This window comes from Pseudochaenichthys georgianus, chromosome 3 (genome assembly GCF_902827115.2).
Source record: "Pseudochaenichthys georgianus chromosome 3, fPseGeo1.2, whole genome shotgun sequence".
In the NCBI taxonomy this organism is placed as follows: domain Eukaryota; kingdom Metazoa; phylum Chordata; class Actinopteri; order Perciformes; family Channichthyidae; genus Pseudochaenichthys; species Pseudochaenichthys georgianus.
Genome location: NC_047505.1, coordinates 1,747,730 through 1,774,769, shown reverse-complemented (window position 1 = coordinate 1,774,769; position 27,040 = coordinate 1,747,730). Strand labels below are relative to the sequence as shown.

Sequence of the window (27,040 nt, the reverse complement as noted above, 5' to 3'; positions counted from 1 at the left end):
TTGGCGAATCACTTCTGGGATCCTACTTTTGCCCGCCGAGTGGATTTAGCACGAGAGGGAGCAACTCTTGCAGAGATAAAGAGTCGGAAGTGTGGTCCCGGCTCTCCTCTCGCCGCCCTTCTCGACGCTCCTCACACCGCGTATCGCCGCTCCTCTTGCCGCTCCTCTTGCTGCTCCTCTCGCCGCTCATCACACAGCGTATCGCCGCTCCTCTCCGCGCCTGTGCTACCGGCGGAGATGTAAAGTGGATTAAATAGCCGGTGTAATGCGGTGGGATTACCTTCTCTACTCTGCTGTGCTGCTACAGCTGAGGCCTGGTTCCACTTTGCTCCGGGAACAGCGTGGATACTGTTGTGCTGGACTGGGAGAATGGCGGGTGTCGTGTTTCTGCTGTGCCTTTTCTTGGCTGTGCTGGACAAGGAGAAGATCGCTAGTCGTCCTGAACAATCTACTGGATTCGGGTATGTTCTGCCGCCCGCAGTGGACATCCCCTGTACAGTTTCGGAGGTGTTGCACAAACAATTGCTGGTTGCACTGTCGTGGACATTCATTTCGGAAAATGTTTGTCTTTCTCACATGCCTGCCACGATGGTCCTTCAGAATTGTTTTTTAAACTCTAATCTCACTTTCGCGAAGTTTGCTGGTGACTCTAGAACAGCTGACAATGTATGTGTGTTGATTAAGAGGAAAAGGTGCTTGGTATTTTTATTGTTGTTACTATCAGGAAATGTACAGCCAAATCCAGGTCCACCGAGCAGTATTAGTCAAATAGCTACTCCTGCTGATTTTATATCTAGATCTGGGCTAGGTTTAATTCATTTAAATGTGCGTAGTCTGTTACCTAAATTAGATTTTGTCCGTATTTGGGCGAGTTCGACTGATGCTGATGTCATTGTCTTATCAGAAACGTGGTTAGATAAATCCATTTTGGCCTCTGACATTTACATAAATGGTTACAGTGTATATCGTACTGACCGGCCTAAAAAAGGTGGTGGCGTTGCCATTTATGTGAAAAATAAGTTTTGTGTAACTAATATGGTTTCCAAATCTGTTAGTAAACAGCTAGAATTTTTAGCCGTGAATATTGAGGTAACAAAGGGTCAACAGCTCATGGTGGTGGGCTGCTACAGGGCTCCTTCGGCTGTCAAGGACTCTTTATCGTCTTTGGCAAAACTGTTATCACAACTTTCCTACAAGGAAATAGTGCTGCTTGGTGATTTTAATTGGGACTGGTTAACTTCTGTGTCAGAGGATTTTAAAAACCTGTGTACCTCATTGAATTTTACCCAGATTATAGACAGTCCTACTCGCCCAAATATTAAGTCCCCAAATAAATCCTCCTTAATTGATCTAATTTTAACAAATGTTCCACATAAATACTCATCTGTGGGAGTATTTGCTAATGATGTGAGTGACCACTGTGTTGTAGCCACAATTAGGGACACTAAGGTCCAAAAGGTTAAACCACGTATTATCACAAAGAGAGACAAAAAACACTTTGTGGAGCAGGGTTTTTTACATGATCTGTTTGATTTTGATTGGGGTAGAATCAATTTGTGTGCTGATGTAGAAACTGCATGGTCTTATTTTTTATCTTGGTTTTATGAAAATTATAGATAGACATGCACCTCTGCGTAAATTTAGAGTGAAGGGACGAAAAAATCCCTGGTTTTCTGCTGAGCTGTCCAGTCTCCTTCATGAGAGAAATAATGCTTGGGCTAAGGCTAGGAAATCAGGCTCAGAGGTAGAATGGCTACGTTTTAGGCAGCTAAGAAATAGCTTCACTTCTCAAATAAAAAGTGCTAAATCAAAGTACTATTTGTCGGTTACCACAGAAAACCTGAATAATCCTAGGAAATTTTGGAAAGCCATAAAATCGATTTCCACTGGTGATATCCCAAATGAGCTACCTCCGTGCCTTACCACAGCATCTGGCACTATATCAGACAGGGCTACTATGCTAAATTGCTTTAATGAGCATTTTGTGTCTTGTGGCTCTCTGTTTGGCTGTGTGGCTCCTGTGAACGCTCCAATCCTTGACTCTGAACAATGTGGTCTGGAAAACCCTTTCAGTTTTACTCCTTTAACTATTGGTATTGTTCATGAAGCATTATCCAAGTTAGATCCTAGGAAACCGGCTGGCCCGGACAATGTAGAACCTTTCTTTTTAAAGATAGCTGCAGATTTTATTGCTCCACCTCTTACTTCTCTTTTTAACCTCTCCCTCAGCACGAACACAATTCCAAAAGTATGGAAGTCTGCTTATGTCTTGCCTTTACTGAAAGGAGGGGAGGCAACTATTTTAAATAACTATAGGCCAATCTCTAAATTGTCAGTTCTGGCTAAGGTGCTCGAACGCTTAGTGAGTGAACAAGTAAAGGAGTTTTTATGTATAAATGATATCCTGTCTAAACATCAGTCAGGCTTCAGAAAGAAACACAGCACCATCACTGCCACAATGAAAGTGGTGAATGACATTACGAGTATTTTAGATAATAAGCAGAGTTGTGCAGCTCTGTTTATTGACCTTTCCAAAGCATTTGACACCGTTGATCATCGCATCTTAAAGCAGAGGCTACTCAGTATTGGCATATCCAGCAATGCAGTGGGGTGGTTTGTGAACTACCTCTCTGAAAGGTCCCAATGTGTTCACTTTGATGGACTGTCTTCTGAATGGTTAAACATTTCTAATGGTGAACAAGGTTCTGTTTTAGGACCACTTTTATTCTCCATATATATTAACAGTGTAGGTGATAATGTGGATGAAGCTACTTTACATTTTTATGCGGATGATACTGTGATGTATTGTGTATTCTCCATTAAAGAGGCTGTTGTTAAATTACAAGCTGTTTTTAACACTATTCAGACTCAGCTCTCTGAATTAAAGCTTCTTTTAAATGTGGATAAAACCAAGGTAATGCTCTTTTCAAAAGCTAAAAAGACACCAGAGCCTGTTTTAGATATTGTAACTATGCAAGGAACAAAACTTGAAGTTGTTGCCTGTTACAAATACCTTGGTATCTGGCTTGATGATTGTCTCTCTTTTAAACTTCATGTCAATAACCTGCTTAAAAAACTGAGGGTTAGGCTAGGGTTCTTTTTCAGAAACAAGTCCTGTTTCTCGCTTGAGGCCAGGAAAAGGCTAGTCACTGTGACCTTTTTACCTGTGCTGGACTATGGTGATGTGTTGTATATGAATGCACCTGCCAATTACCTGAGCAAATTGGATGCTGCGTATCACAGTGCTCTGAGATTTATCACAAATTGTAAAGCACTTACACATCACTGTACACTGTATACCAAGGCAGGTTTACCATCACTCTCTGTACGGAGGCTCAGTCATTGGTACACGTTTATCTATAAAGCTTTGTTGGGTAAACTCCCGTATTATATCTGCTCTCTGATAACACAGAGAGTTGCAAGCAGCTATTGTCTGAGGTCACATGATGTAGTCTTGTTAGATGTGCCAAGAGCAAGGACTGTCTTAGGTAAGACAGCTTTTATGTGCGCAGCTCCACTTGCTTGGAACAATCTTCAGCAAGAATTGAAACTGAGCAATCTCATTCCTCTGCATGTTTTTAAAGCTAGGGTAAATGAAATGCTTGCTGACACAATGGGCACTTGTAAATGTCTATAACTATGTATCCTGTAAATATAATGTATAATGTCCTTTATTGTTTTATGTTTCATGTGGAATCTATATGCTGCAGGTCTCCCTTGAAAAAGAGATCTATGATCTCAATGGCACCAATCTGGATAAATAAAGGTTTGAAATGAAATGAAAAATAGCTATGCGGATGACACACAAATGTACATAACCATTTCACCAGGAGACTATTCTCCAGTTAAAACACTGAGTAAGTGCATTGAACAAATCAATGACAGGATGTGTCAGAACTTTCTCCAATTAAAAAAAGATAAAACTGAGGTAATGGTTTTTGGAGCCAAGGCAGAACGTATAAAAGTTAGTGCTGAGCTTCAGTCTGCAATGTTCAAAACAACAGATAAAGCCAACAGTCACATTAAAACAATTACTAAATCAGCCTACATGACATGTGGGGTTCCTCAAGGCTAAAGAACATATCTAGGATTAAAAGACTAATGTCACAGCAGGATTTGGAAAAACTTGTCCATGCTTTTATCTTCAGTAAAACAGGTCTCACTAAAACATCTATTAGAAAGCTGCAGCTGATTCAGAACGCTGCTGCTCGAGTCCTCACTAACACTAAGAAAGTGGATCACATCACTCCAGTTCTGAAGTCTTTACACTGGCTTCCTGTGTGTCAAAGAATAGATTTCAAAATACTGCTGCTGGTTTATAAAGCACTGAATGGTTTAGGCCCAAAATACATTTCTGACCTACTGCTAATTTATGAACCATCCAGATCTCTCAGGTCTTCAGGGACTGGTCAGCTTTCTGTCCCCAGAGTCAGAACTAAACATGGTAAAGCAGCGTTCAGTTATTATGCTCCAAATAATATCCAAACAAACTCCCAGAAACCTGCAGGTCCGCTGCAACTCTGACTACTTTTAAATCCAGGCTAAAGACTTTTCTTTTTGTCGCTGCTTTTAATTGAGCTATTCACATCTTAAACTGCACTGTAAACTTTTATTTATGTATTTTTTCTTTTAATGTTTATTTTATTATCTTATGCTTTTTAATGACTGATTTTAAATGCCATTTTCTTAATGTCTTTTATTTTTGTAAAGCACTTTGAATTACCCTGTGTTGAAAGGTGCTATATAAATAAACTTGCCTTGCCGCCTTGCCGCCTTGCCTCCAGGATGTGAAATACTGGATGGCAAAAAACTGTCTTAATTTGAACGATAACAAGACAGAAGTGATTGTTTCTGGTCACCCTATCACGATGGGGCCATTGACGTCAAACATTCATGCATGCCAGAAATCTTTAAAACAAACTGCACTCTTGTGCTCAGATATATAGTGTATGTATATGCCCTGCACTCCAGCTTCATCCCTTCTCTTCACTATGGACATAGATGAATGCACCTGGTAAAAAAACAAAACAAACGCACCCACAATGATGCAAGGATAATTTTCCAACACTATAACTGCCGTTTTATTGGTTGGAACGCAGGAAATCTGCAAACATTCATATATCTAGGAGCAAGCATCAAAATATCTGAGAGCAAGCATGCAGTTTAAGTAAAAGCAGGGCTTATTTGTGTGAGGGCATGAATGGTTTTGAATAGAAGCTTTACAACATTTGAACATGAAAAGAAGGAGTCATGCTCTCAAATTCAAAAACACACTTCTGGAAAAAGACAGAAAAAAAGCTACATGCTATAGCATCCCTCCACTGGTTACCTGTTAAATGCAGATTTGTGATTACTTTTTTTTGTAATGCTTTATAAAGTCATACAGGAGATGACACATCTGTATATTACCGGACTTCTTTGTCCCTACTCCAATTCAGGCTTCTTAAATCCTCAGTAAAGTTGCTTTTAGACGTGTCACCATCTCTTTGACACTTCTAAAACAAACTTAAAGATGTACATATTTTCCATCGTCTTCAATGGTTTTACTTAGTGCCTTTCATCTTCCCATCGCTATCTATTGTTGAAATTGTTTCTCTGGTGGTTACGTTTTACCACACTCAACACTCAAATCGGCTCTGGAAATTTAACTCAAACCCCCACATTGTTCAGGTGTCCAATGTGTTTCTCTAAGGAGTGTCAGAGGCCTAACAGTGACTCTGCTCCCTCAGTCCAGGATATGCATCCTGTGGTGTATCTTTCATAAAAGCTCTGATCTGCTTTGCCCGCTAATTTGTTTGTGTAGTGTCAATAAAGTCTTGTCAGCCCTGATATAACACTTTCAATGCAGAACATGTCAAGTGAAACAATATAGTATGTATTAAGTTAAGTAATTTAACTAAATATTACTATTTAATTATTGCTGGAGTATGCAATTCAATGTAAATTAATATGCTTAAATTAATTAATAATAAATTATAAATTAATAAGGCACTTTATCATTTTCAGGTGAATATCTTATCTTATAATCCTACTTCTATCCTAGCCTTTTCTTTTTCTTGTCATTCTACATGGATGAAGCCGACCCTGAGCAGTGGAATAGGTCCCGTGGGCTCAGAGTCTTCTAGTCACAAAGCAGACTTGAAGTGTTCCCTCCCAGACCCTTCAGACCGGACAACACACACATTAACTATCTGTTCATGTGGTCACCAACACTTTTTTTCTGAAATCCAGTTGAAGCGTTGTAAGTTGTAAGTATTTCTAAATAGGACATCATTTTTGGACTTTTGGGACCACAAATCTACTATTGTACAAAAACTCTTGTTAAATTCTAAACTCATATGTCAATACTCAAGTCATGTAAGTCAGATGTTTGTGTGCAAAAGTCCAACAATTAAGGGTATTGATCCTTCATTTATTTTTGACTTACAGCGGATTAACATTTCAGTTCCACAAATATGTTTTCCAAACAGAGCTGCTCAGGTGAGAATGTGAGCAGAGCATCGGAGCAGCTGCTTACAATGATAAGGCATTGGCTCTAAAACAACTTAACATAAATCCTACACTCAGGAGGGTTGAACGTGTGTGTGTGTGTGTGCGTGTGTGTGTGTGCGTGCGTGCGTGCGTGCGTGTGTGTGTGCTGGTTCCCAGCTCCAGGAGTCCTGTTTGCTGACCTGTTTTTCTCTTTCATAACTCCACACTGTTACCTGGAGACGTTGAAAGGTCAGTGATATTTCCCCGCATTAGTAAGGGAAAGGTAGTTTAAGTGAACATCCTTGTACTAAGACTTCTAAGACTACATATTCTGTTCCACCCCGAGCCTAACAAAGACCTGAATGGAGGATGTGTGTTGTGTGACGCTGCCCTGCCCAAAGATGTCACACTGGGAGTGTTTGTCTGCGACTTGGCATAGTTTCCATGTCCTATATTCGATGACCTTTTATCTCAAAAGTCCTGGGCAAATACTCAGGGTTGGGAAGTAAACTGGAAGCAGGATGTGGTCACAGCCTGGATGTGTGCAGCTGATCGGCTTCTCACACAGCGGCTTGATTGAATTAAAACATCCTCGATGTGGTAAAGCACATGAGTGCTGCGGGGACTCAGACAATACCCTGAACATTATAATCTTATCAAAAATTGTCTTGCCTTAAAAGCTACAATATGCAGGAAAACATATTTAAAGGTAATTCTTGATTTACAGGAACTACTATATACATATATATTTTTATATACTATTTCCTTGAAATAAACTAAATGTGTAATCTTAGAAAAGGTTCTGTTTTTGGTTCAGTCAAATGAAATGCTAACTTATTCATTCAGTAAACATCTCACATTTCATGAACATTAAATATGGGAGGACACGTGAAAAATATAGTTTCTAATCATACATTAATTTGTATTAGGTTTAAATAGATCTGTTTTTTTTATCAAACTCAAATAACAATAATAAGAACACTGTTATTGAAAATTGAAAGAGCCACTCCCGGTATAAGTTTAACTGTTGCTTCACAAAGAATTTGAACCAGAGGGTGGGTGCAATATTCTGTCCTCTCTGATGGAGTTTTGTATGACAACGAAAATGTGGGGAAAAAATCAGCTTAGCAGGAAACAGGAACACAAAGGTCTTATTGTTATTATACGATAATTACTTTCTATAATAGTACATTTATGATGTTTGGTGAAAGTGCAGTTTAATATCAACCAGGATCAAAACAATGATTCAGAATCCAAGGTTGAATTAACAGTGCATTCAGCATCACATGTAATATGTATGCTGCTTATTTGTTATTACATGATATACATCTAAAGAAAGTCCAATTGTCCCAGACTCAGCCCTAAACATGTCCTCCATGTGATGTACCTCTGCTCTCTGATGAGCCTTCAGCTACTACAGAGCTGTAGAGTAAGCACCTCAAACAAATTGACCAATCGGAATTGAATATTAAACTAAGCCATGTAATAATTTATTTTGAATCAATTAAAACGGGGTTTATTGTAGACATTTGATTTCAAAGGGTGGACTTCTCACATTGACAGATCCTCACACTCACACACTGTGCATAGAAAACAAGACATACTCAGCCTGCAGTACTGTATGATCTTTATTAAAGAGATATATGTGGCTTTATAATTGTATCAGCCCTAAGACATGAGACATAAATAGAGGAAAATGTATGCAGAAGATGCCTGGTTTTGGCCTTATCTCCTGCGTCGGCGAGAGCCGGCAGCTGGAGCAGAGGTCTGCCCGCGGCGCACCACAGAGCAGTCGGTGTCCAGGCAGGCGCAGGTCTCGATGTGGGTGTAGCTGTAGCTGATCTCTGTGCTGTCGGGGCAGGAGAGCTGGATCTGCCTCTCAGACGTAGCCACCTCCTGGCAGCAGGAGCAGGTGTGCTGCAGAGCTCGCATTTTGGTAGAGTAACTGAGGAGAGAGTGGAACCACGTGTGAAGATAAAGGTGACAGCAAAAAAGCTAAATAATGTAATATTATATACGTACATGTAATATATTTAATGATCAGTGCACTACTCTAAGCTTCATCAGAGGCAATAACAATGATGATGTCATAGCGAAAGTACAAAGCCTGAGATTATTATTACTTAAAGAACAAAACCTCAGCTCAAAACTCTAAACACATGTTCAGCTCTGCAATAAGTTTGCAAAACACTGCACACGGTTCTCTAAGTAAGAAAACCTGACAAATTCACTTGTTTGCAGTTTTTTTTCCTCAAAGTTTCCTTTCACTTTACTATTGATTTGACAGAGTCATCATTTTTGTTTACACAACCGTATCTATGTGGTGTGCTTGAATGTTGCACCAAAGAAAAAATAATAACAGGGTGTTTCTGCACATATTTCTGTAGACCCGAACAATCTTTATAGCCAACATTCTCTACAGCAGGGGTCTCCAACCTTTCTCCACCTGAGAGCTACTTTGAAAAAATGAAAGTGGCCAAGAGCTACTTGCATCACATCGCTTACATGTATTCACATAGCACTCATCAGCTGAATTAAGCTACTTTTGTACACGTGTGAAATTGCAATACCTAAAGCTTATCAAAAATCTTAACTTCACATCAAGGTTCCAGAAAATGACAATTTCTCACATATTATTATGGACATGTATGTGAATCTTCAGTGAAGTACTTATATTTCACTGAAGATTCACATACATGTCCAAGAGAAAAATATATTTGTTTCACTTCTTCACGTAGTAAATACATCGCCTTAATCACCACCGTACAAGCATCTTATGGCACATGTGTAAAATAAGTGCATTCACTCTTTTTCACAGTCAGTGAGATGACTGGCACCGCACGGAGTCCACCATAGAGGGGTCTGCTGGAGTGTACCCACTTATTGGGCATTTCCACCATGGCGCGGAGCGCGGTTTAAGCGTGCCGGTCCCGTTTTTGGTTGCGTTTCCACTTGGCCTAGTTCCGGCCCGAGGCTACTTTTTCACCTTTTTTCTGGCCCGACAAAATCGTGGTTCTACAAACAGACTGAGTGGGGCTGAGCATGCTAAACTAGAGAGAGAATCGCTGGCAAGGGGGCTACAACTACAACAAGATGAACATATTTGACCGTGATTGAATTGTAATACACGTTTCAATATGATGCCGAGGTAACAACATACTGATACCGGTTAGTAAAAACCATGAATTAATGCTTTGACAAGTCTGCAGACAGACGGCAGGCGAAAAACCTTTTAAAATGCGTGATGCATCTTCTTATTACAGACACATGCATTTCCAAACATTTGGACTACCTATGTTGTAAATGTATTATCTCTTCGATTTAAACACGGCATCTATTGCACGTCTGTCCGTCCTGGGAGAGGGATCCCTCCTCTGTTGCTCTCCCTGAGGTTTCTCCCATGTTCCCTTTAAACTGTGGGTTTTTCTCTGGAAGTGTTTCCTTGTACGATGTGAGGGTCAAAGGCAGTGGTTCTCAAACTTTTTCTGTCAGGCCCCCCCTTTGGAGAAAAAAAAAGTCGGGCCCCCCCAACACAAATAGTCAGGCTCAGTGGTGGCGCCAGAGATTCATTTTGGGGTGCTGCGGGGTAGCTTGACGTTTCATAGAGGGTGCTCAAACATTTAGGGTTTCCCATTAATGTACCGGGCGCAACAGTGGAATGTTCTACTGCAACACTCCCCACACAGATACACAGTGTACCCGCGACTGTTACAATGAAGGCTCGACAATCAGCTCACGGCATATAGGTGTAAGCAGGGGTAAAGTACTATTTTTATAGGTGGTGAGTGGACCTCACATAGGGGGGTCCGGGGGCAAGCTCCCCCGGGAAGATTTATTTTTAAATATTGGAGTTAAAAGCATCAATCTGGTGCACTTTGAGAGCAACATGAAGAGTTCTATGGATACTTCTCTCAACACCCATTTGAAACACAACTGTAATCAGATGTTCTTTTTCTTTATGGATATTTACAAATCACCCTTTTAAACTTTATTCTTGTTTTACTGTCATATAGTATTTCATACCTGTTTTTCATTTATTCTCTTATTTTTTTATAACTATAATGATCATATAAACGTGTGCCTCGGAAATAATTGTTTACATTAATGGTGACCAAAACGTTTGAGACCCACTGAGATAACACAGAGAGTCCTTTAGCTCACTGCGCCTCTCAGTCTGACAGGAGAGGACTCTCCTCCACTTTGTTGTGTGCACTCCTTATATCCTATATCCTAGCCTCCCTATATCTGTGTGTGAAATTGTTCCATCCTGAAAAACTCAAAACTAATGCTTCTGCAGTCCCTGAATTGTGTTTAGTGTTTTGAGAAAATAAGTTTCCAAAAAACGTGTTTTATCAATTGAAAAAAATGTACTATTATTTGTACCCATCCTGGGACAATGACATGAGGGGGACTTACAAGGTGAAGGTTCCACATGCTCCGGCGCAGGACGTGACATTGACAACCTCTTTGGAGTTGCATCCCTGGCTCTCCACGGTCACAGCAGTGCTGCTCACACTGCAGGGCTGACCTCTGTGAATACCTGAGGCAGGACAGAGGAAGGATGAGATATTTCTATCTGACCTGGTTTACACATTCATAGCAGCTGTATACCCTGGAGGCTACTTCTCCTGCTTTGATGGTAGCAGGTCATGGTTGAAAAGTATTTTCTTTTAGTAAGACAAATCTCTTTGTTCAACATGAGTACTTATGTGAGCTCCTAGCTGTCAGGTAACTGCCCTGGATCAATACCAACACTAGTTGTTGAATGGCCTGCTGATCACAATGCTTCTGAATGGTTCAATCATAAGTTGACATCAATGTGAAGCAGAGAGAAAGGAGAGCCGGCTAAATAGTGTGCAGGTTCATGAAAGCAATACATACAGGTGTGGCAGCATCCGCCTGGAGCGACGGTCTCAGTTCCCTGCAGGAGACACACAATCAGATCACATCAGTATACTGCTGCTTCTCGTGTGTGTGTGTGTGTGTGTGTGTGTGTGTGTGTGTGTGTGTGTGTGTGTGTGTGTGTGTGTGTGTGTGTGTGTGTGTGTGTGTGTGTGTGTGTGTGTGTGTGTGTGTGTGTGTGTGTGTGTGTGTGTGTGTGTGTGTGTGTGTGTGTGTGTGTGTGTGTGTGTGTGTGTCAGTTACCGGTATGCATTCTGCTGGGTCGTAGGGAGGACACATGGTCTTGGCCTCAACAGTAATGAAGTGATTAGCAATCTTCACACACTCAAACTTCACACAGGGGTTCCCAGCGGGACTCCAAACGGTTCCAGGCTAAGGAATAAAATCAAATAATTGTATTTTTTGTAAAACAGTCGTCTCTCAACGAGTGCTTCATCAGAGTCATCTGATCTTCATATGTGGAATGTTGCCTTGTCTGCTCTTTCTTTCAATGTGTGTGTGTCATGGAATAAAGATCTAGTGGCATGACCGGAAAAACGTGAAGAGATGTCACACCAGGGGTTATGTTTGTTTATTTAAGTTTTTACGCTAAATATATTGCTAAATATATTGCTAAATATATTCCAAAACACAGCATGGTTGGCATTAACCAAAAGCAAACAAAAAATGAATGTTGATGACGTCACAGAATCATCACATCTAACCTCTTTCCCTCTCTCTCTCCGAACGGACAGCGCATGCACACACACAGATACTAACCTTTAATGCGTGTGTGGAGTTGGGAAATGCGACAACGCAGCCGACCTGGACACAATGTCCACAGCACTGAGCAGGGCTGACCTGGTACTCATAACCCTGAACAGAAACACAAAGACTCATTTAGCACAGAAAAACAATTAACATAATACAAGCTGCTGGAGATCTGATATTAACATCTGAAAATGTGCAGTATGAGAACATCGCAATTTGGATTCAGGCTTGACATTCGTAGTCTGTTTGGTTACAGTATTGCTAACTTTTTAATAAGTTGTATTAAATATTTACAGTGGCAGTAAATATCAAAACTAAAGCTTGGGCAAATACAGAACACTTAACCTTGTCTATGTGTGTGGCTGGTGTGAAGACAAATGGGTGTCCTAGCACAAGTCATGAAAATGGCCTATAACTGGATTCACTTTGTGTCCTAGATGGTTTTAAATCAAATGTGGAAGTGTTCTGTTTTTCTTTTGCTTATCCCATATGTTATGATTGAAGCTACAATCAAAGCAGAACAGAAAAGTCCACTTCAGAGCTCAGTTCTTATGGGCACTAATGTGGATTGAAAAATGACAATTCTTTATGACAAACAGTGCTTTCCTTTACCGTTGAAAAAAGAAGATAAATGTTTCTTGGATAGAATGTGATTAATTATCATAATTAATGTCATAGAACCTAGGTAGCATGAACTTAAAAACAAATATGTATGAGGGAGCGATGTGGGTCAAATATCCAAGAGGGCTCCAGATTCCATCACCCCGAAATAAAGTTGGCCAAAACTATAGACGCGTTCACACCAAGTACTTCTCCCATAAAGGTTCCTGAGAACTCTTTAGTTCTCATGAACTAAGTACAGATCGCGTTCACACCGGAAATTAGTCCCTGGGGTGGGATTAGGCAAATGAAGCCGCTGACATCACTTCTTCTTCTTCTGCTTTGGGTTTACTGGCAGGCTGCAAACCACTCCACGGCGTATACTGCCACCCGAAGTCCCCGGCCGGAAGTCCCCGGAGTTGGGGACTGGCTTCAGTAGAAGCTGCTGGGGCTCCCAGCAGCTTCTACTGAAGCCTTCCGAGTAAATCGCCAGAACGCCGACACCTCCTCATCTCCACCGCTCCCATGTTTTATTTTGTGTTGCCATAAGTTAGTCTCTCTGCGTTTCTGCGCTGGGCTAATGCTAATAATGCTAATGCAAGGATAATAAAATGGCGGCTTCACAAAACTTTTTGGGAGTTTGACGGGGCGTGGTTTGCAATCCGCCCAGCCAATCAGACACAGGAACCTTTTTCTCCCACGAAAGTCCCTGCTCTCTAGCAGGTACTGAAAAGGGGGTAAAAAAGGTTCTCTAGAACTAATTTAGTTCCTGGGACGTGAACGCAACTAAATCGTAGTTCTCAGGAACCTTTGTGGGAAAAGTACTTGGTGTGAACGCGCCTAATTACTTAAGTCAGTTAAGGAAACACATAACTGTATGGTCTGGCAACGACACAGCCTACCAGCAAACACTGTGCACAGTTAAAAACATGTCAACAATTGATTGGATGTTGAACATCTTACCACAGGGCAGTGTGTGTCACATGGTAATGGCTGACAGTCTATGATGTTCAGGTGGCTGCTGGCATTTGTCCGGGAACTACATATGCACGTCTCACATGACTTCATGGGCACTAAGTCTCCAACCTGGGTAGACAGGGGGAGCAGTCAGCAAGAAGACATTTCCTCTCTTATGCAGTCCTCAGTAATACACATATAGTTATACGTTCATACCTCCAAAGTTAATTACTGTGTTGTTGGGTTGTGTTTTATAAGTGTCAACAAACATATGTTCACAATTGACCTCTGTATCGATGGAAAGAGGACTCAAACATGAACCAGCTCCTCGTTGATATTTTATGGCTTATGAATTCAACTTTGCATTTGTAAGAGAGACTGCATTATGACGCAAGACATTCATAGATTCACTTAATCCAAATGTCCAGTGGCTTTCTATGTATTTGGTTTAAACAGATCTAGTGCACATGTGTTTAGAAATAATGCACTTTTTGTTATTTAATATACTTTAAATACTGGAACATGAGGCAAAGAAACCTTTTCCTGGATTAATTGGCAGATCTCACACGATAAGACACAACAATTCCCACCTAGATTTGTCTAAATGTTGCATCATTTTTGTATTTTAAAAGCTAAACATTAGTATATAGGCAGTACAGCAACAACCACCATACGTGTCCCACACTACTGCTACTTAGTAGGTCTAAAAATGTTCTTGATGTTATATGGCAATAAAAAGATGACACAGTCTTCTATGTTCTAAACGAAGCCATCTTGTAATCTTTGATGATGATGTATTCTATTCCCATCACATCATGTTAACATGTGGGATCTCACCTGATATGCAAGGTTGTTGAAAACACACACATCCGGAATGGGCACTGTGAAGGAAAAATACCAATTAAATTCAGATTAATTCTGATATAAAAATCCTAGTGAAAATCAACCTGGTTATTGAGTGAAAGGATGGACCAGCATGGCTCACTCACCGCAGGACGAACAGCAGACTCCCACAGTGGTGTGGAGAGTATAACCCACAGGACAGGGCGGCACAACCCCAGGGCACTGCTTCACATCGCACTCTGTTTAAACACAAGCCAATAACATAAGATTCATCTTTACTCTATACATCAAAAACATCCTTATCCTAATCAGAACAGGCAAGAAAAGACCATGGTTTGGTCATTTTTGGTCCTCCATTACAATTAACATACGTACAATTCTCTAGGTTGTTATCTCACTTTGAACATGGCTTCCTGCAAACACCCTGCCATACATGATCTAGTGAAACCTTAGTTCATCCTGACTCTAGCTAATTTGAAACAACCACTGCATACATTCTGGAAGCATCAGATGTTTTGTTTTCTGGATCTGTCTAACACACATGGTTCCTTCCTGCACAGAGTCCTAGCTGCCTACATTACTCATCTGAAAGGCCATCCTTGGGTTCAACGTAAAAGGGACAAACACAACGTGAATACACTTCTTGCTGCTCACTTACCACACTTATCCTCTTGACAGCAGCCAACAGTATTATTGACTTTAACCTGACCCGGCTCCTTACAGCTGACAGGTGGCGGTGCTGGACAGGACACGTGACTGCATGTGACCTTCAGGGTGTCCTCCTTACAAATACACACGTTACAGTCTTCTGTCCACGTAGAATTGGCCTGAGGACACAATGTTAAGGTAAGTGTAAGGTATGTGGCAGGAGGCATAGTATTATCAAAGGGTTAAGAAAAAGGGTCTGGCATTGTTGAAAAAATATTTACCTCTATCCATTTTCCATTTGCCAGTCGACATATTTCTGTTAGGAGGGAAATAGAATGAATAAAGTAATATACAATCATTTGTAGTTTGGCCAGCCAGCCTCAGGAGATAAGGCTAGTAAAAACTGAGTGTGTTCAACATCCTCATATCTTTCCTAACCTTATGTTCAAACTTCATATTCCAAATGATGATGAACCGTTCAAACGTAACCCATTGCCTACGCAGGTTGCTTTCAGTTGGCATGCTCTGTATTTAAATTGGCTAAGATCTAATATCACAGCTTTACTGTGCTGAATCACTGCTTGTCTACTTTCACTTGAAGTTGAATATGTTGGTTTGCATAAACCAAAAGAGGTTAAGCTAAAAACCTGTATATGTGTGCAGGTTATTAATTATAAGGAAAAGTTTGGCAGTTCTGTGATACAGTAGAAAATTAAAGACATTTTTAATACATTTCAGAATACCTTTAGAATGTCAGCGACAGTACGGCAAAAGTAATGGTAAAAGACTTTAAGGTGAAAGATAAGGATAAGAAACACAGGTGGTCTCAGATCAGGTAGAAACCTGGCAGAAGGGCCTTAAAGTTAGTTTCCCTTACATCCTAATTGTTCTACAGCACACAAACAAAAACAGTCAGATAAAAATACAGTTCATTAATGAATGCGAGATTGCCTTTACTGCTTTTGCCATCTGCCCTTACCACAGGTAGGAACACATTCATCAGAGGCGGAGGAGAGGAGGTTGGTGCCACTGGGGCAGAAGCAACCCTCCATCTTCACACTATCCATCTCACTGAACTCATTGACAGTCTCGATAAACTTCTGGTTGTACCTGCAGAAACAACAACAACAACATATTGTGTGAGAGCCAATGTTGTATGTGAGTCAAAGCATAAATGAATGTTGATGGATTGACGATGAGAGTTGGTGAATGTCTGTACCAGAGATCACAGGTAGGCTCCACCGGAGGGCCACAGGGCTGACACACTTTGGGACTTGGACATGTATATACTATGAGAGACGAAGACAGAATAAACATCATGCTTTTTAACGTCAAGGTCATTGCTTTGATGTTGTTATAGTGCCTGTATAACATAATCTAGTTGCATACCACACTGTCCTTTGGTGGAATTCCTCCAGTCGATGCATATTCCAGCCAAAGCGCAGACTTCGGCGTAAATTTGTAAGCTGATGCAGCCAACGTGATTAATGTGCACGTGACAAACGTCAAACTCACAGGCCTCCACAGAAGGACGGTAGTCAACGACCTTGTGGCAAGCTTCAAATACACTGGGGAGTATGAGATTTATAGTCAGAATGGACACACGCTGAATACATTGACAGAAGAGTCAGTTATCAGTGTTCTTTCATATAAAGACTGTACTTACCTACAATAAGTGAAAGAATTTGTAAAATCTCAAAATCATCAGCTGAAATGTATTATTAAAACTAAGCAATGTTAAATCTGATGTTACTGACGATTCGAGTTATAGATGACATGTTTTCCTATTTCCCTCCTACCTGCTCTTGATGATCTCACAGATGCTTGTATTGCAGGTATCGGGCGTAGGAGTTGGTTTTGGTGTGGGAGGAGGTTGTTTACAGCTGCTGCCGTTAGTATGCCACTCGTGTGCCATATTAGGACATGAAGAATCAATTTGGCCACTGGGCAACATGCAGTCATCTGTCCGGTTGTTATCACATGTGCCTGGAGAAACCCTCATCATTATCAATCACACTGATGGCAGAATGTGTCTAATAGGTACAATAGATTGCATCTTTTGTAAGTATTAAAATATTCAACCTCTGTAGATATGAAACATGTCCATCATCGACTGCTTTCAAAAGTCTACATACATTGAGATGCTTTTTATTTAAACTGCAGGACTTACCACACTGTCCCCAGGTGTTGTTGCCAAATTGACTATAGGGCAGGGTGATGCTGAATATGAGCCCTGAGAAGATGATCTTGGCATGGATTTTAGGGATGACAAGCACTGTATCAATACCAGTGGTGGTCATACGGAAGTCACCGTTCTGGTATGCAGGACTTACATGCCTGTCATTGACGGAAATCTAAAACAAAAAGCAGAAATTGCAATTTGTAAGGGTCAATGCATTTGATAATTTTATAAATAAGGATCAAATCAATTCTGTAAGGTTCACACCTTACGACGAAGGGAACACAAAAGGGTTGAAGCTAAGATAATCACTAGTTTAAATTCAAAGGAAGAAAGTTAATAGTTGCTTTGAATTACCTGATTTTTAAACATGCCATTTATATCCTTTTGCGTTATAAAGATCTTGTAGCTTTTGTAGAAGACTGTGATGGACTGAGGACAGGACAAGCAATCAGCTGCTCCACAATAGTAGTTGTCAATCATAACACTGAAGTCATATTTGGGCGAGATCTCTTTCACCAGCCAGTAGGAACAGTTGCCTTGAAAACCATAGTAGGTTCCATCGAATGTGACATAATGGGGATCCCCCCACCCGTAGCAGATACCTTCACACAAAAAATATATTTCAGTTTTTTTATGACATTTCACGCAATTGTTGAAACAATATAAGTCAAGAATATAGAGAAAGAAAAGAAGATAAAAGATTGTTTTAGGTAAAATGCTTTTACATGTTCAACCTTAGGATTTTTCAACAAGCAACATTTGAGCAGGTCAGACTTACATTGACATTCATAGTGGGGGCAGCATCCATCATCATCCAGCACTTGAATTGCAGCAAATTTATTTGCACAGACTACAGGCTTTTGAGTAGGGCACGGTCTGTGGTCCAGGGACACGCTGCCATTTAGACACGTTGCACTTGTACAGTTACTCACAATCCAACTTTCACCATTCTGTGAGGATAATTAAAGATTGGTGTTCAAAAATAGAGATGAGTGGTTTTAATGCATTAATAACAATCAAAGGATTTAACACCTGGTTCCATTTATCAGCCGATTAAGTGAGTGCTATCAGTGGTCTTCAGCTTTATAAATGCAGGTCAGAAGGGGCCTGCTAAAACAACTAGAAGGCAGTACTGATCATGTTTCAGCACGTTTTTTCACCAAAGGATTGAATAAAAGAAGACAACACGTATAGCAACAGTAGCAATTATGACAGGAGCAGAGGCTATAGTCAGTTGCATAGTATATCAGCTAGAAAACTCCATAAGGGAGGGATGGGACACAAAACAAAGGATGTTGCTATTTAAACTAAGATCACATTTTCTTCCTAAACTTAACCAAGTAGTTGTGCTGACTAAACCTAAATAATTTGTCAGAAAAGTAGGTATAACAATTAATAATGCACATGTCATTATCTGACAACAGTTTGTGGGTTGAACAATTGTGTATAAAAAAACAAAAACATTTGTGTATGGAATATAAATCAAGAATTACCTGTTTTAGACCTTGAAGTGTTAAACAAACCACAGGATATGTATGACATGGCTGTCCTATGGTTACTACATGACAGGTCTCATTGCAGTACCCTGTGTAACAGTAGCCATCATGGTCTGTCTCATTGTATACTTTGGAGCCTGAAAATGAGACACAGCAGGTTCGTGAAAAGGAATCACATAATGTTATATCCAGAGTTCGGAGGGTTACCCTGAATCTATATTCTCTTAAAATGATTAGTTAAATGTTAAACAAGTTGAATTAATAACCTTATTTAAGTATCACAATATAAAAGTTATGTACCTGATTACTTTCAGTTACTTTTGGATTACCTCAATATGAAATGCAATGCCATCACCATGCAAACACTAAGATGGCTTTTACTTGAACGTATCATGTAAAATCAAATGTAAACTTAGAAAAGAAGAAACCAAATTATTCCTTAAATAAAATGTGTCCTCTTTGATTAAAGGATAGGCCTACAGAATACTATAGTTGAATTAAAATCAAACACAGTATTTTTGTTTAATAAATCAGATTTCCACCCACCGCATTTAAAAAAAGAGATTTAGAAAAGAGAGACTAAATGAAAAGATAAAATAAGATCCAGTCTTCCTATGATCTAATTATCTTATTTTCAAATGTATTGTTACATTGTAATCCTGCTACTAATCTCCATTATTTGTATGTTAATATAATTGAATACAGTTACTCTTTTTTTATCCTCTATTCATTACGCAGATGTATTCAGATACTGTGCATCCAAAAAAGACATGCACTCTTTGTTATTAATTTACCTCATTAGACTTACATTTGTCTTATAATAAACAAACTACTGAAAATAGGATTGTAAATGCCAAGCTGTGACAACATTTATCAAAATGCAACTGTGCCTTTGAGCGGACAAACAACTAGCTAGCATGCTAACATACATATGATCCATATTTATTATGGTGAAAGACGTTCTGTTTTCCCTAAACTCGTTGTACCAATGTCACTGGAGTTTGTTTCAGCAACAACAATGAATCTGCATGTTTGGTTTATTGTTCTAAAAATAATTTAGTATAGGATTATTTGGTACATGCCAAAACATATCTTATGTAGTATAGGCCTTTTTGTTATATTTGTGTTTTTATATCACATCACACTGGTGTATTAAATTGATGTGACCCATTTTCAAGATAAATCGGTTATTATTAACAGTACTTACCAGCAGGAAATGTTGTACCATTATGAAAACATTGGCAGTGTACAATTATCGTAGTGGAAGGAGTTGAGGGTGTTGTAGTTGTTACTGTGGTGGAGGGAGTTGAGGGTGTAGTAGTTGTTACTGTGGTGGAGGGAGTTGAGGGTGTAGTAGTTGTTACTGTGGTGGAGGGAGTTGAGGGTGTAGTAGTTGTTACTGTGGTGGAGGGAGTTGAGGGTGTTGTAGTTGTTCCTGTAGTTGAGGGTGTTGTAGTTGTTACTGTGGTGGAGGGAGTTGAGGGTGTTGTAGTTGTTACTGTGGTGGAGGGCATTGAGGTTGTAGTTAGTCCTGTAGTGGAAGGTGTTTGACACCCACAGCATTTAAATCTAATCTCATAATCAAAACATTGTTGCTGAAGCCCCTGTTGTTTGTTGTTGCAAATGAAACCAACATCTTTGTTGCAAGTCACAGTTTGTCCCATCTCTGACATGGGAAGACCTGGGTAAAGAACAGATCTACACTGGACTTCTTCAGGAGCTGAGCATATATGATACCCATCAGATATTATCTTCTGGATTGATTCATCATCTCCACCATTTGGGCCTCTGGTTGGCTCTCCCAGATTGATCCATTCCGACCAACCACATGTCATATCATGTCCACCAGGACAAGGTGCAGTTGTAGTTGGCTGAGATGTTGTTGTTTCAGTTGTGGTGGAAGGTGTAGTGGTGATTGTAGTTGAAGGTGTCAAGGTTGGAACTGTGGTGGAAGGCGTTGAGGGTGTAGTAGGTCCTGTAGTGGAAGGTGTTTGACACCCACAGCATTTAAATCTAATCTCATAATCAAAACATTGCTGCTGAAGCCCCTGTTGTTTGTTGTTGCAAATGAAACCAACATCTTTGTTGCAAGTCACAGTTTGTCCCATCTCTGACATGGGAAGACCTGGGTAAAGAACAGATCTACACTGGACTTCTTCAGGAGCTGAGCATATATGATAACCATCAGATATTATCTTCTGGATTGATTCATCATCTCCACCATTTGGGCCTGTGGTTGGCTCTCCCAGATTGATCCATTCCGACCAACCACATGTCATATCATGTCCACCAGGACAAGGTGCAGTTGTAGTTGGCTGAGATGTTGTTGTTTCAGATGTGGTGGAAGGTGTTGTGGTGATTGTAGTTGAAGGTTTTGAGGTTGGAACTGTAGTGGAAGGTGTTGAGGGTGTAGTAGGTCCTGTAGTGGAAGGTGTTTGACACCCACAGCATTTAAATCTAATCTCATAATCAAAACATTGTTGCTGAAGCCCCTGTTGTTTGTTGTTGCAAATGAAACCAACATCTTTGTTGCAAGTCACAGTTTGTCCCATCTCTGACATGGGAAGACCTGGGTAAAGAACAGATCTACACTGGACTTCTTCAGGAGCTGAGCATATATGATAACCATCAGATATTATCTTCTGGATTGATTCATCATCTCCACCATTTGGGCCTGTGGTTGGCTCTCCCAGATTGATCCATTCCGACCAACCACATGTCATATCATGTCCACCAGGACAAGGGTGCAGTTGTAGTTGGCTGAGATGTTGTTGTTTCAGTTGTGGTAGAAGGTGTAGTGGTGATTGTAGTTGAAGGTGTCAAGGTTGGAACTGTAGTGGAAGGCGTTGAGGGTGTAGTAGGTCCTGTAGTGGAAGGTGTTTGACACCCACAGCATTTAAATCTAATCTCATAATCAAAACATTGTTGCTGAAGCCCCTGTTGTTTGTTGTTGCAAATGAAACCAACATCTTTGTTGCAAGTCACAGTTTGTCCCATCTCTGACATGGGAAGACCTGGGTAAAGAACAGATCTACACTGGACTTCTTCAGGAGCTGAGCATATATGATAACCATCAGATATTATCTTCTGGATTGATTCATCATCTCCACCATTTGGGCCTGTGGTTGGCTCTCCCAGATTGATCCATTCCGACCAACCACATGTCATATCATGTCCACCAGGACAAGGTGCAGTTGTAGTTGGCTGAGATGTTGTTGTTTCAGTTGTGGTGGAAGGTGTAGTGGTGATTGTAGTTGAAGGTGTCAAGGTTGGAACTGTAGTGGAAGGTGTTGAGGGTGTAGTAGGTCCTGTAGTGGAAGGTGTTTGACACCCACAGCATTTAAATCTAATCTCATAATCAAAACATTGTTGCTGAAGCCCCTGTTGTTTGTTGTTGCAAATGAAACCAACATCTTTGTTGCAAGTCACAGTTTGTCCCATCTCTGACATGGGAAGACCTGGGTAAAGAACAGATCTACACTGGACTTCTTCAGGAGCTGAGCATATATGATACCCATCAGAGATTATCTTCTGGATTGATTCATCATCTCCACCATTTGGGCCTCTGGTTGGCTCTCCCAGATTGATCCATTCTGACCAACCACATGTCATATCATGTCCACCAGGACAAGGTGCAGTTGTAGTTGGCTGAGATGTTGTTGTTTCAGTTGTGGTGGAAGGAGTAGTGGTGATTGTAGTTGAAGGTGTCAATGTTGGAAATGTAGTGGAAGGTGTTGAGGGTGTAGTAGGTCCTGTAGTGGAAGGTGTTTGACACCCACAGCATTTAAATCTAATCTCATAATCAAAACATTGTTGCTGAAGCCCCTGTTGTTTGTTGTTGCAAATGAAACCAACATCTTTGTTGCAAGTCACAGTTTGTCCCATCTCTGACATGGGAAGACCTGGGTAAAGAACAGATCTACACTGGACTTCTTCAGGAGCTGAGCATATATGATAACCATCAGAGATTATCTTCTGGATTGATTCATCATCTCCACCATTTGGGCCTGTGGTTGGCTCTCCCAGATTGATCCATTCTGACCAACCACATGTCATATCATGTCCACCAGGACAAGGTGCAGTTGTAGTTGGCTGAGATGTTGTTGTTTCAGTTGTGGTGGAAGGTGTAGTGGTGATTGTAGTTGAAGGTGTCAAGGTTGGAACTGTAGTGGAAGGTGTTGAGGGTGTAGTAGGTCCTGTAGTGGAAGGTGTTTGACACCCACAGCATTTAAATCTAATCTCATAATCAAAACATTGTTGCTGAAGCCCCTGTTGTTTGTTGTTGCAAATGAAACCAACATCTTTGTTGCAAGTCACAGTTTGTCCCATCTCTGACATGGGAAGACCTGGGTAAAGAACAGATCTACACTGGACTTCTTCAGGAGCTGAGCATATATGATACCCATCAGAGATTATCTTCTGGATTGATTCATCATCTCCACCATTTGGGCCTGTGGTTGGCTCTCCCAGATTGATCCATTCTGACCAACCACATGTCATATCATGTCCACCAGGACAAGGTGCAGTTGTAGTTGGCTGAGATGTTGTTGTTTCAGTTGTGGTGGAAGGTGTAGTGGTGATTGTAGTTGAAGGTGTCAAGGTTGGAACTGTAGTGGAAGGTGTTGAGGGTGTAGTAGGTCCTGTAGTGGAAGGTGTTTGACACCCACAGCATTTAAATCTAATCTCATAATCAAAACATTGTTGCTGAAGCCCCTGTTGTTTGTTGTTGCAAATGAAACCAACATCTTTGTTGCAAGTCACAGTTTGTCCCATCTCTGACATGGGAAGACCTGGGTAAAGAACAGATCTACACTGGACTTCTTCAGGAGCTGAGCATATATGATACCCATCAGAGATTATCTTCTGGATTGATTCATCATCTCCACCATTTGGGCCTGTGGTTGGCTCTCCCAGATTGATCCATTCCGACCAACCACATGTCATATCATGTCCACCAGGACAAGGTGCAGTTGTAGTTGGCTGAGATGTTGTTGTTTCAGTTGTGGTAGGAAGGTGTAGTGGTGATTGTAGTTGAAGGTGTCAAGGTTGGAACTGTAGTGGAAGGCGTTGAGGGTGTAGTAGGTCCTGTAGTGGAAGGTGTTTGACACCCACAGCATTTAAATCTAATCTCATAATCAAAACATTGTTGCTGAAGCCCCTGTTGTTTGTTGTTGCAAATGAAACCAACATATTTGTTGCAAGTCACAGTTTGTCCCATCTCTGACATGGGAAGACCTGGGTAAAGAACAGATCTACACTGGACTTCTTCAGGAGCTGAGCATATATGATAACCATCAGATATTATCTTCTGGATTGATTCATCATCTCCACCATTTGGGCCTGTGGTTGGCTCTCCCAGATTGATCCATTCCGACCAACCACATGTCATATCATGTCCACCAGGACAAGGTGCAGTTGTAGTTGGCTGAGATGTTGTTGTTTCAGTTGTGGTGGAAGGTGTAGTGGTGATTGTAGTTGAAGGTGTCAAGGTTGGAACTGTAGTGGAAGGTGTTGAGGGTGTAGTAGGTCCTGTAGTGGAATGTGTTTGACACCCACAGCATTTAAATCTAATCTCATAATCAAAACATTGTTGCTGAAGCCCCTGTTGTTTGTTGTTGCAAACGAAACCAACATCTTTGTTGCAAGTCACAGTTTGTCCCATCTCTGACATGGGAAGACCTGGGTAAAGAACAGATCTACACTGGACTTCTTCAGGAGCTGAGCATATATGATACCCATCAGAGATTATCTTCTGGATTGATTCATCATCTCCACCATTTGGGCCTGTGGTTGGCTCTCCCAGATTGATCCATTCCGACCAACCACATGTCATATCATGTCCACCAGGACAAGGTGCAGTTGTAGTTGGCTGAGATGTTGTTGTTTCAGTTGTGGTAGAAGGTGTAGTGGTGATTGTAGTTGAAGGTGTCAAGGTTGGAACTGTAGTGGAAGGCGTTGAGGGTGTAGTAGGTCCTGTAGTGGAAGGTGTTTGACACCCACAGCATTTAAATCTAATCTCATAATCAAAACATTGTTGCTGAAGCCCCTGTTGTTTGTTGTTGCAAATGAAACCAACATATTTGTTGCAAGTCACAGTTTGTCCCATCTCTGACATGGGAAGACCTGGGTAAAGAACAGATCTACACTGGACTTCTTCAGGAGCTGAGCATATATGATAACCATCAGATATTATCTTCTGGATTGATTCATCATCTCCACCATTTGGGCCTGTGGTTGGCTCTCCCAGATTGATCCATTCCGACCAACCACATGTCATATCATGTCCACCAGGACAAGGTGCAGTTGTAGTTGGCTGAGATGTTGTTGTTTCAGTTGTGGTGGAAGGTGTAGTGGTGATTGTAGTTGAAGGTGTCAAGGTTGGAACTGTAGTGGAAGGTGTTGAGGGTGTTGTATTTGTTACTGTGGTGGAAGTAGTAGAGGGTGTTGTAGTTGGTACTGTGGTGGAAGTAGTAGAGGGTGTTGTATTTGTTACTGTGGTGGAAGTAGTAGAGGGTGTTGTAGTTGTTACTGTGGTGGAAGGAGTAGATGGTTTCGTAGTTGTTTCTGTAGTTGAAGTAGTTGAGGGTGTTGTAGTTGTTACTTTGGTGGAAGTAGTTGAGGGTATTGTAGTTGTTACTGTGGTGGAAGGAGTTGAGGGTGTCGTAGTTGTTACTGCGGTGGAGGGAGTTGAGGGTGTCGTAGTTGTTACTGTGGTGGAAGGAGTTGAGGGTGTCGTAGTTGTTACTGTGGTGGAGGGAGTTGAGGGTGTCGTAGTTGTTACTGTGGTGGAAGGAGTTGAGGGTGTCGTAGTTGTTACTGTGGTGGAGGGAGTTGAGGGTGTTGTTGTTTCTCTTGTGGTAGTAGGCTTGGTGGTTGTAGTGGTAGGTGTTATTTGTGATGTTGTTGTGAAAGTAATAGTAGTTTGTGGTGTTGTGCTGCATTGAACTGTTCTGCAACATTCTACCCTTATTTCATAATTGAGACATATGGGAGGATACTGTAAATTGTTCTTACACAGGAGTCCTTGTTTATTACATGTCACTTGTTTGTAAAGGGGAACTGTTGGATATGCCTCAGCACGACATTCCACTGCCACTGGATCCTCGCAGATTTTAAATCCTTTCTGAATGATGTGTTTGATGGTTTCATTGTCTCCACCCCCATTACCATATTCAGGGTAGTCAGAACTTATCCATTTTGACCATTGGCATAACGTTTCCTGACAAGGTGTTTCTGTAACATGTTTGGTTGTAGGTATTATTGGGGGCGTTGTGGTTGAGATTGAAGGTGTGATAGAAGGAGTAGGCTTTGTTGGGCATGCACTATAGTTACAACACAGAACTCTGACTTGGAAGTTGAAGCACAAAGCCAGTGGTCCCGACTGGTCTTCATTTCTGCATGTGAGCCCCTTAGCCAGATCACATTGTACCACTTGTCCAACACTGTCAATGGAGACATTTGGGAATTTCTCAGCTCTGCATTGGATCTCGCTTGGCTTGGCACATATCTTGTGCCCTGCCTCTCTAATCTTGTCATAAGTTTCACTGTCTCCTCCTGGAGTTCCAAGAGTTGGGAAGCTAGTATCATACCATGGGGACCATTCACAGGGATTGCATGGGACTGTAACTGTATGGGGCTCTGTGGATATACATCAAAGTGGGCTGGTTATTTAGTATATCTAACATGATACAGCTAAATATGACTTCAGTTTTGAAAAAAAAGGATGTTGCGCATACCTGGTGTGGTTGTAAAAACAAAGGTGGCTGAAGACTGGCTTGCTGTAGATGTGCTTACAATGGGCATAGGTGTTGTTGATGTTGGTACTGGGCATAAATATGACCCCTTGTCAATGGTACCATTTGTCCCACACACTGCTATGAAGCAGTTACCATGCCCATCTGTTGTGTTATAGATGGTATTGCCAGGGTAATATGTTTTATTCAAATATGTGCAAGTACAGGCTGTAAAAAGATAATATGTTTTGTTAACATAGTTACTTTTACATTACATTGCTTTTTACTTGTTAGACGCCAATTCAAAGTGACTTACATACATTCAGTACTGTGGGCAATCCCCACAGGAGCAATTTGGGGTGAAGTGTCTTGCCCAGGGACACAACAACATGCTGACTGCAGTGGGACTCAAACTTGCTATCAGCGCACTAAGTTCAGCGCACTATTCCATTGAGCCA

General features: G+C 41.0%; 3 protein-coding genes across 3 annotated transcripts in view; all 3 read right to left on the bottom strand.

Moving 5' to 3' along the window:
• Positions 1-190, bottom strand: part of LOC117462350 (mucin-2-like) — a 32,124-nt gene extending 31,934 nt beyond the window's left edge. Inside the window, exon 1 of the mRNA XM_071201747.1 lies at positions 53-190. Coding sequence (XP_071057848.1) covers positions 53-190 — 138 coding nt within the window. The remainder of the gene's footprint in view (positions 1-52) is intronic.
• Positions 191-8,122: 7,932 nt separating this feature from the next.
• Positions 8,123-18,947, bottom strand: LOC117462114 (intestinal mucin-like protein). Its single transcript, XM_034104184.1, has 18 exons — positions 18,847-18,947; positions 18,132-18,303; positions 17,708-17,955; positions 17,342-17,525; positions 16,971-17,157; positions 16,561-16,739; positions 16,391-16,460; positions 16,151-16,281; positions 15,453-15,487; positions 15,182-15,350; positions 14,670-14,762; positions 14,518-14,561; positions 13,687-13,809; positions 12,133-12,228; positions 11,617-11,745; positions 11,353-11,392; positions 10,888-11,011; positions 8,123-8,416 (listed from the first exon to the last, which is right to left on the bottom strand). Exons 3-18 carry the CDS (start codon positions 17,831-17,833, stop codon positions 8,197-8,199), a joined length of 1,950 nt encoding a protein of 649 aa, XP_033960075.1. The 5' UTR covers positions 17,834-17,955; positions 18,132-18,303; positions 18,847-18,947; the 3' UTR covers positions 8,123-8,196.
• A 1,095-nt stretch (positions 18,948-20,042) lies between these two features.
• On the bottom strand, positions 20,043-24,979 carry LOC117462342 (mucin-2-like). The gene is made up of 2 exons (XM_034104532.2): positions 24,288-24,979; positions 20,043-20,397 (listed from the first exon to the last, which is right to left on the bottom strand). The coding sequence occupies exons 1-2, from the start codon at positions 24,962-24,964 to the stop codon at positions 20,043-20,045; spliced, it is 1,032 nt and encodes a 343-aa protein (XP_033960423.2). The 5' UTR covers positions 24,965-24,979.
• Positions 24,980-27,040: the final 2,061 nt, after the last annotated feature.

Coding starts and splice junctions, on each gene's coding strand:
- LOC117462342 (XM_034104532.2), bottom strand. CDS start 24,964: ATGTCAGAGATGGGACAAACTGTGACTTGCAACAAATATGTTGGTTTC. Junction 20,398..24,287: donor CCTTCCACCACAACTGAAAC/AACAACATCTCA, acceptor CTGTGGGTGTCA/AACACCTTCCACTACAGGAC.
- LOC117462114 (XM_034104184.1), bottom strand. CDS start 17,833: ATGATTGACAACTACTATTGTGGAGCAGCTGATTGCTTGTCCTGTCCT. Junction 14,562..14,669: donor AGTCTGCTGTTCGTCCTGCG/GTGAGTGAGCCA, acceptor TTTCCTTCACAG/TGCCCATTCCGGATGTGTGT. Junction 11,746..12,132: donor ACTCCACACACGCATTAAAG/GTTAGTATCTGT, acceptor TTTATTCCTTAG/CCTGGAACCGTTTGGAGTCC.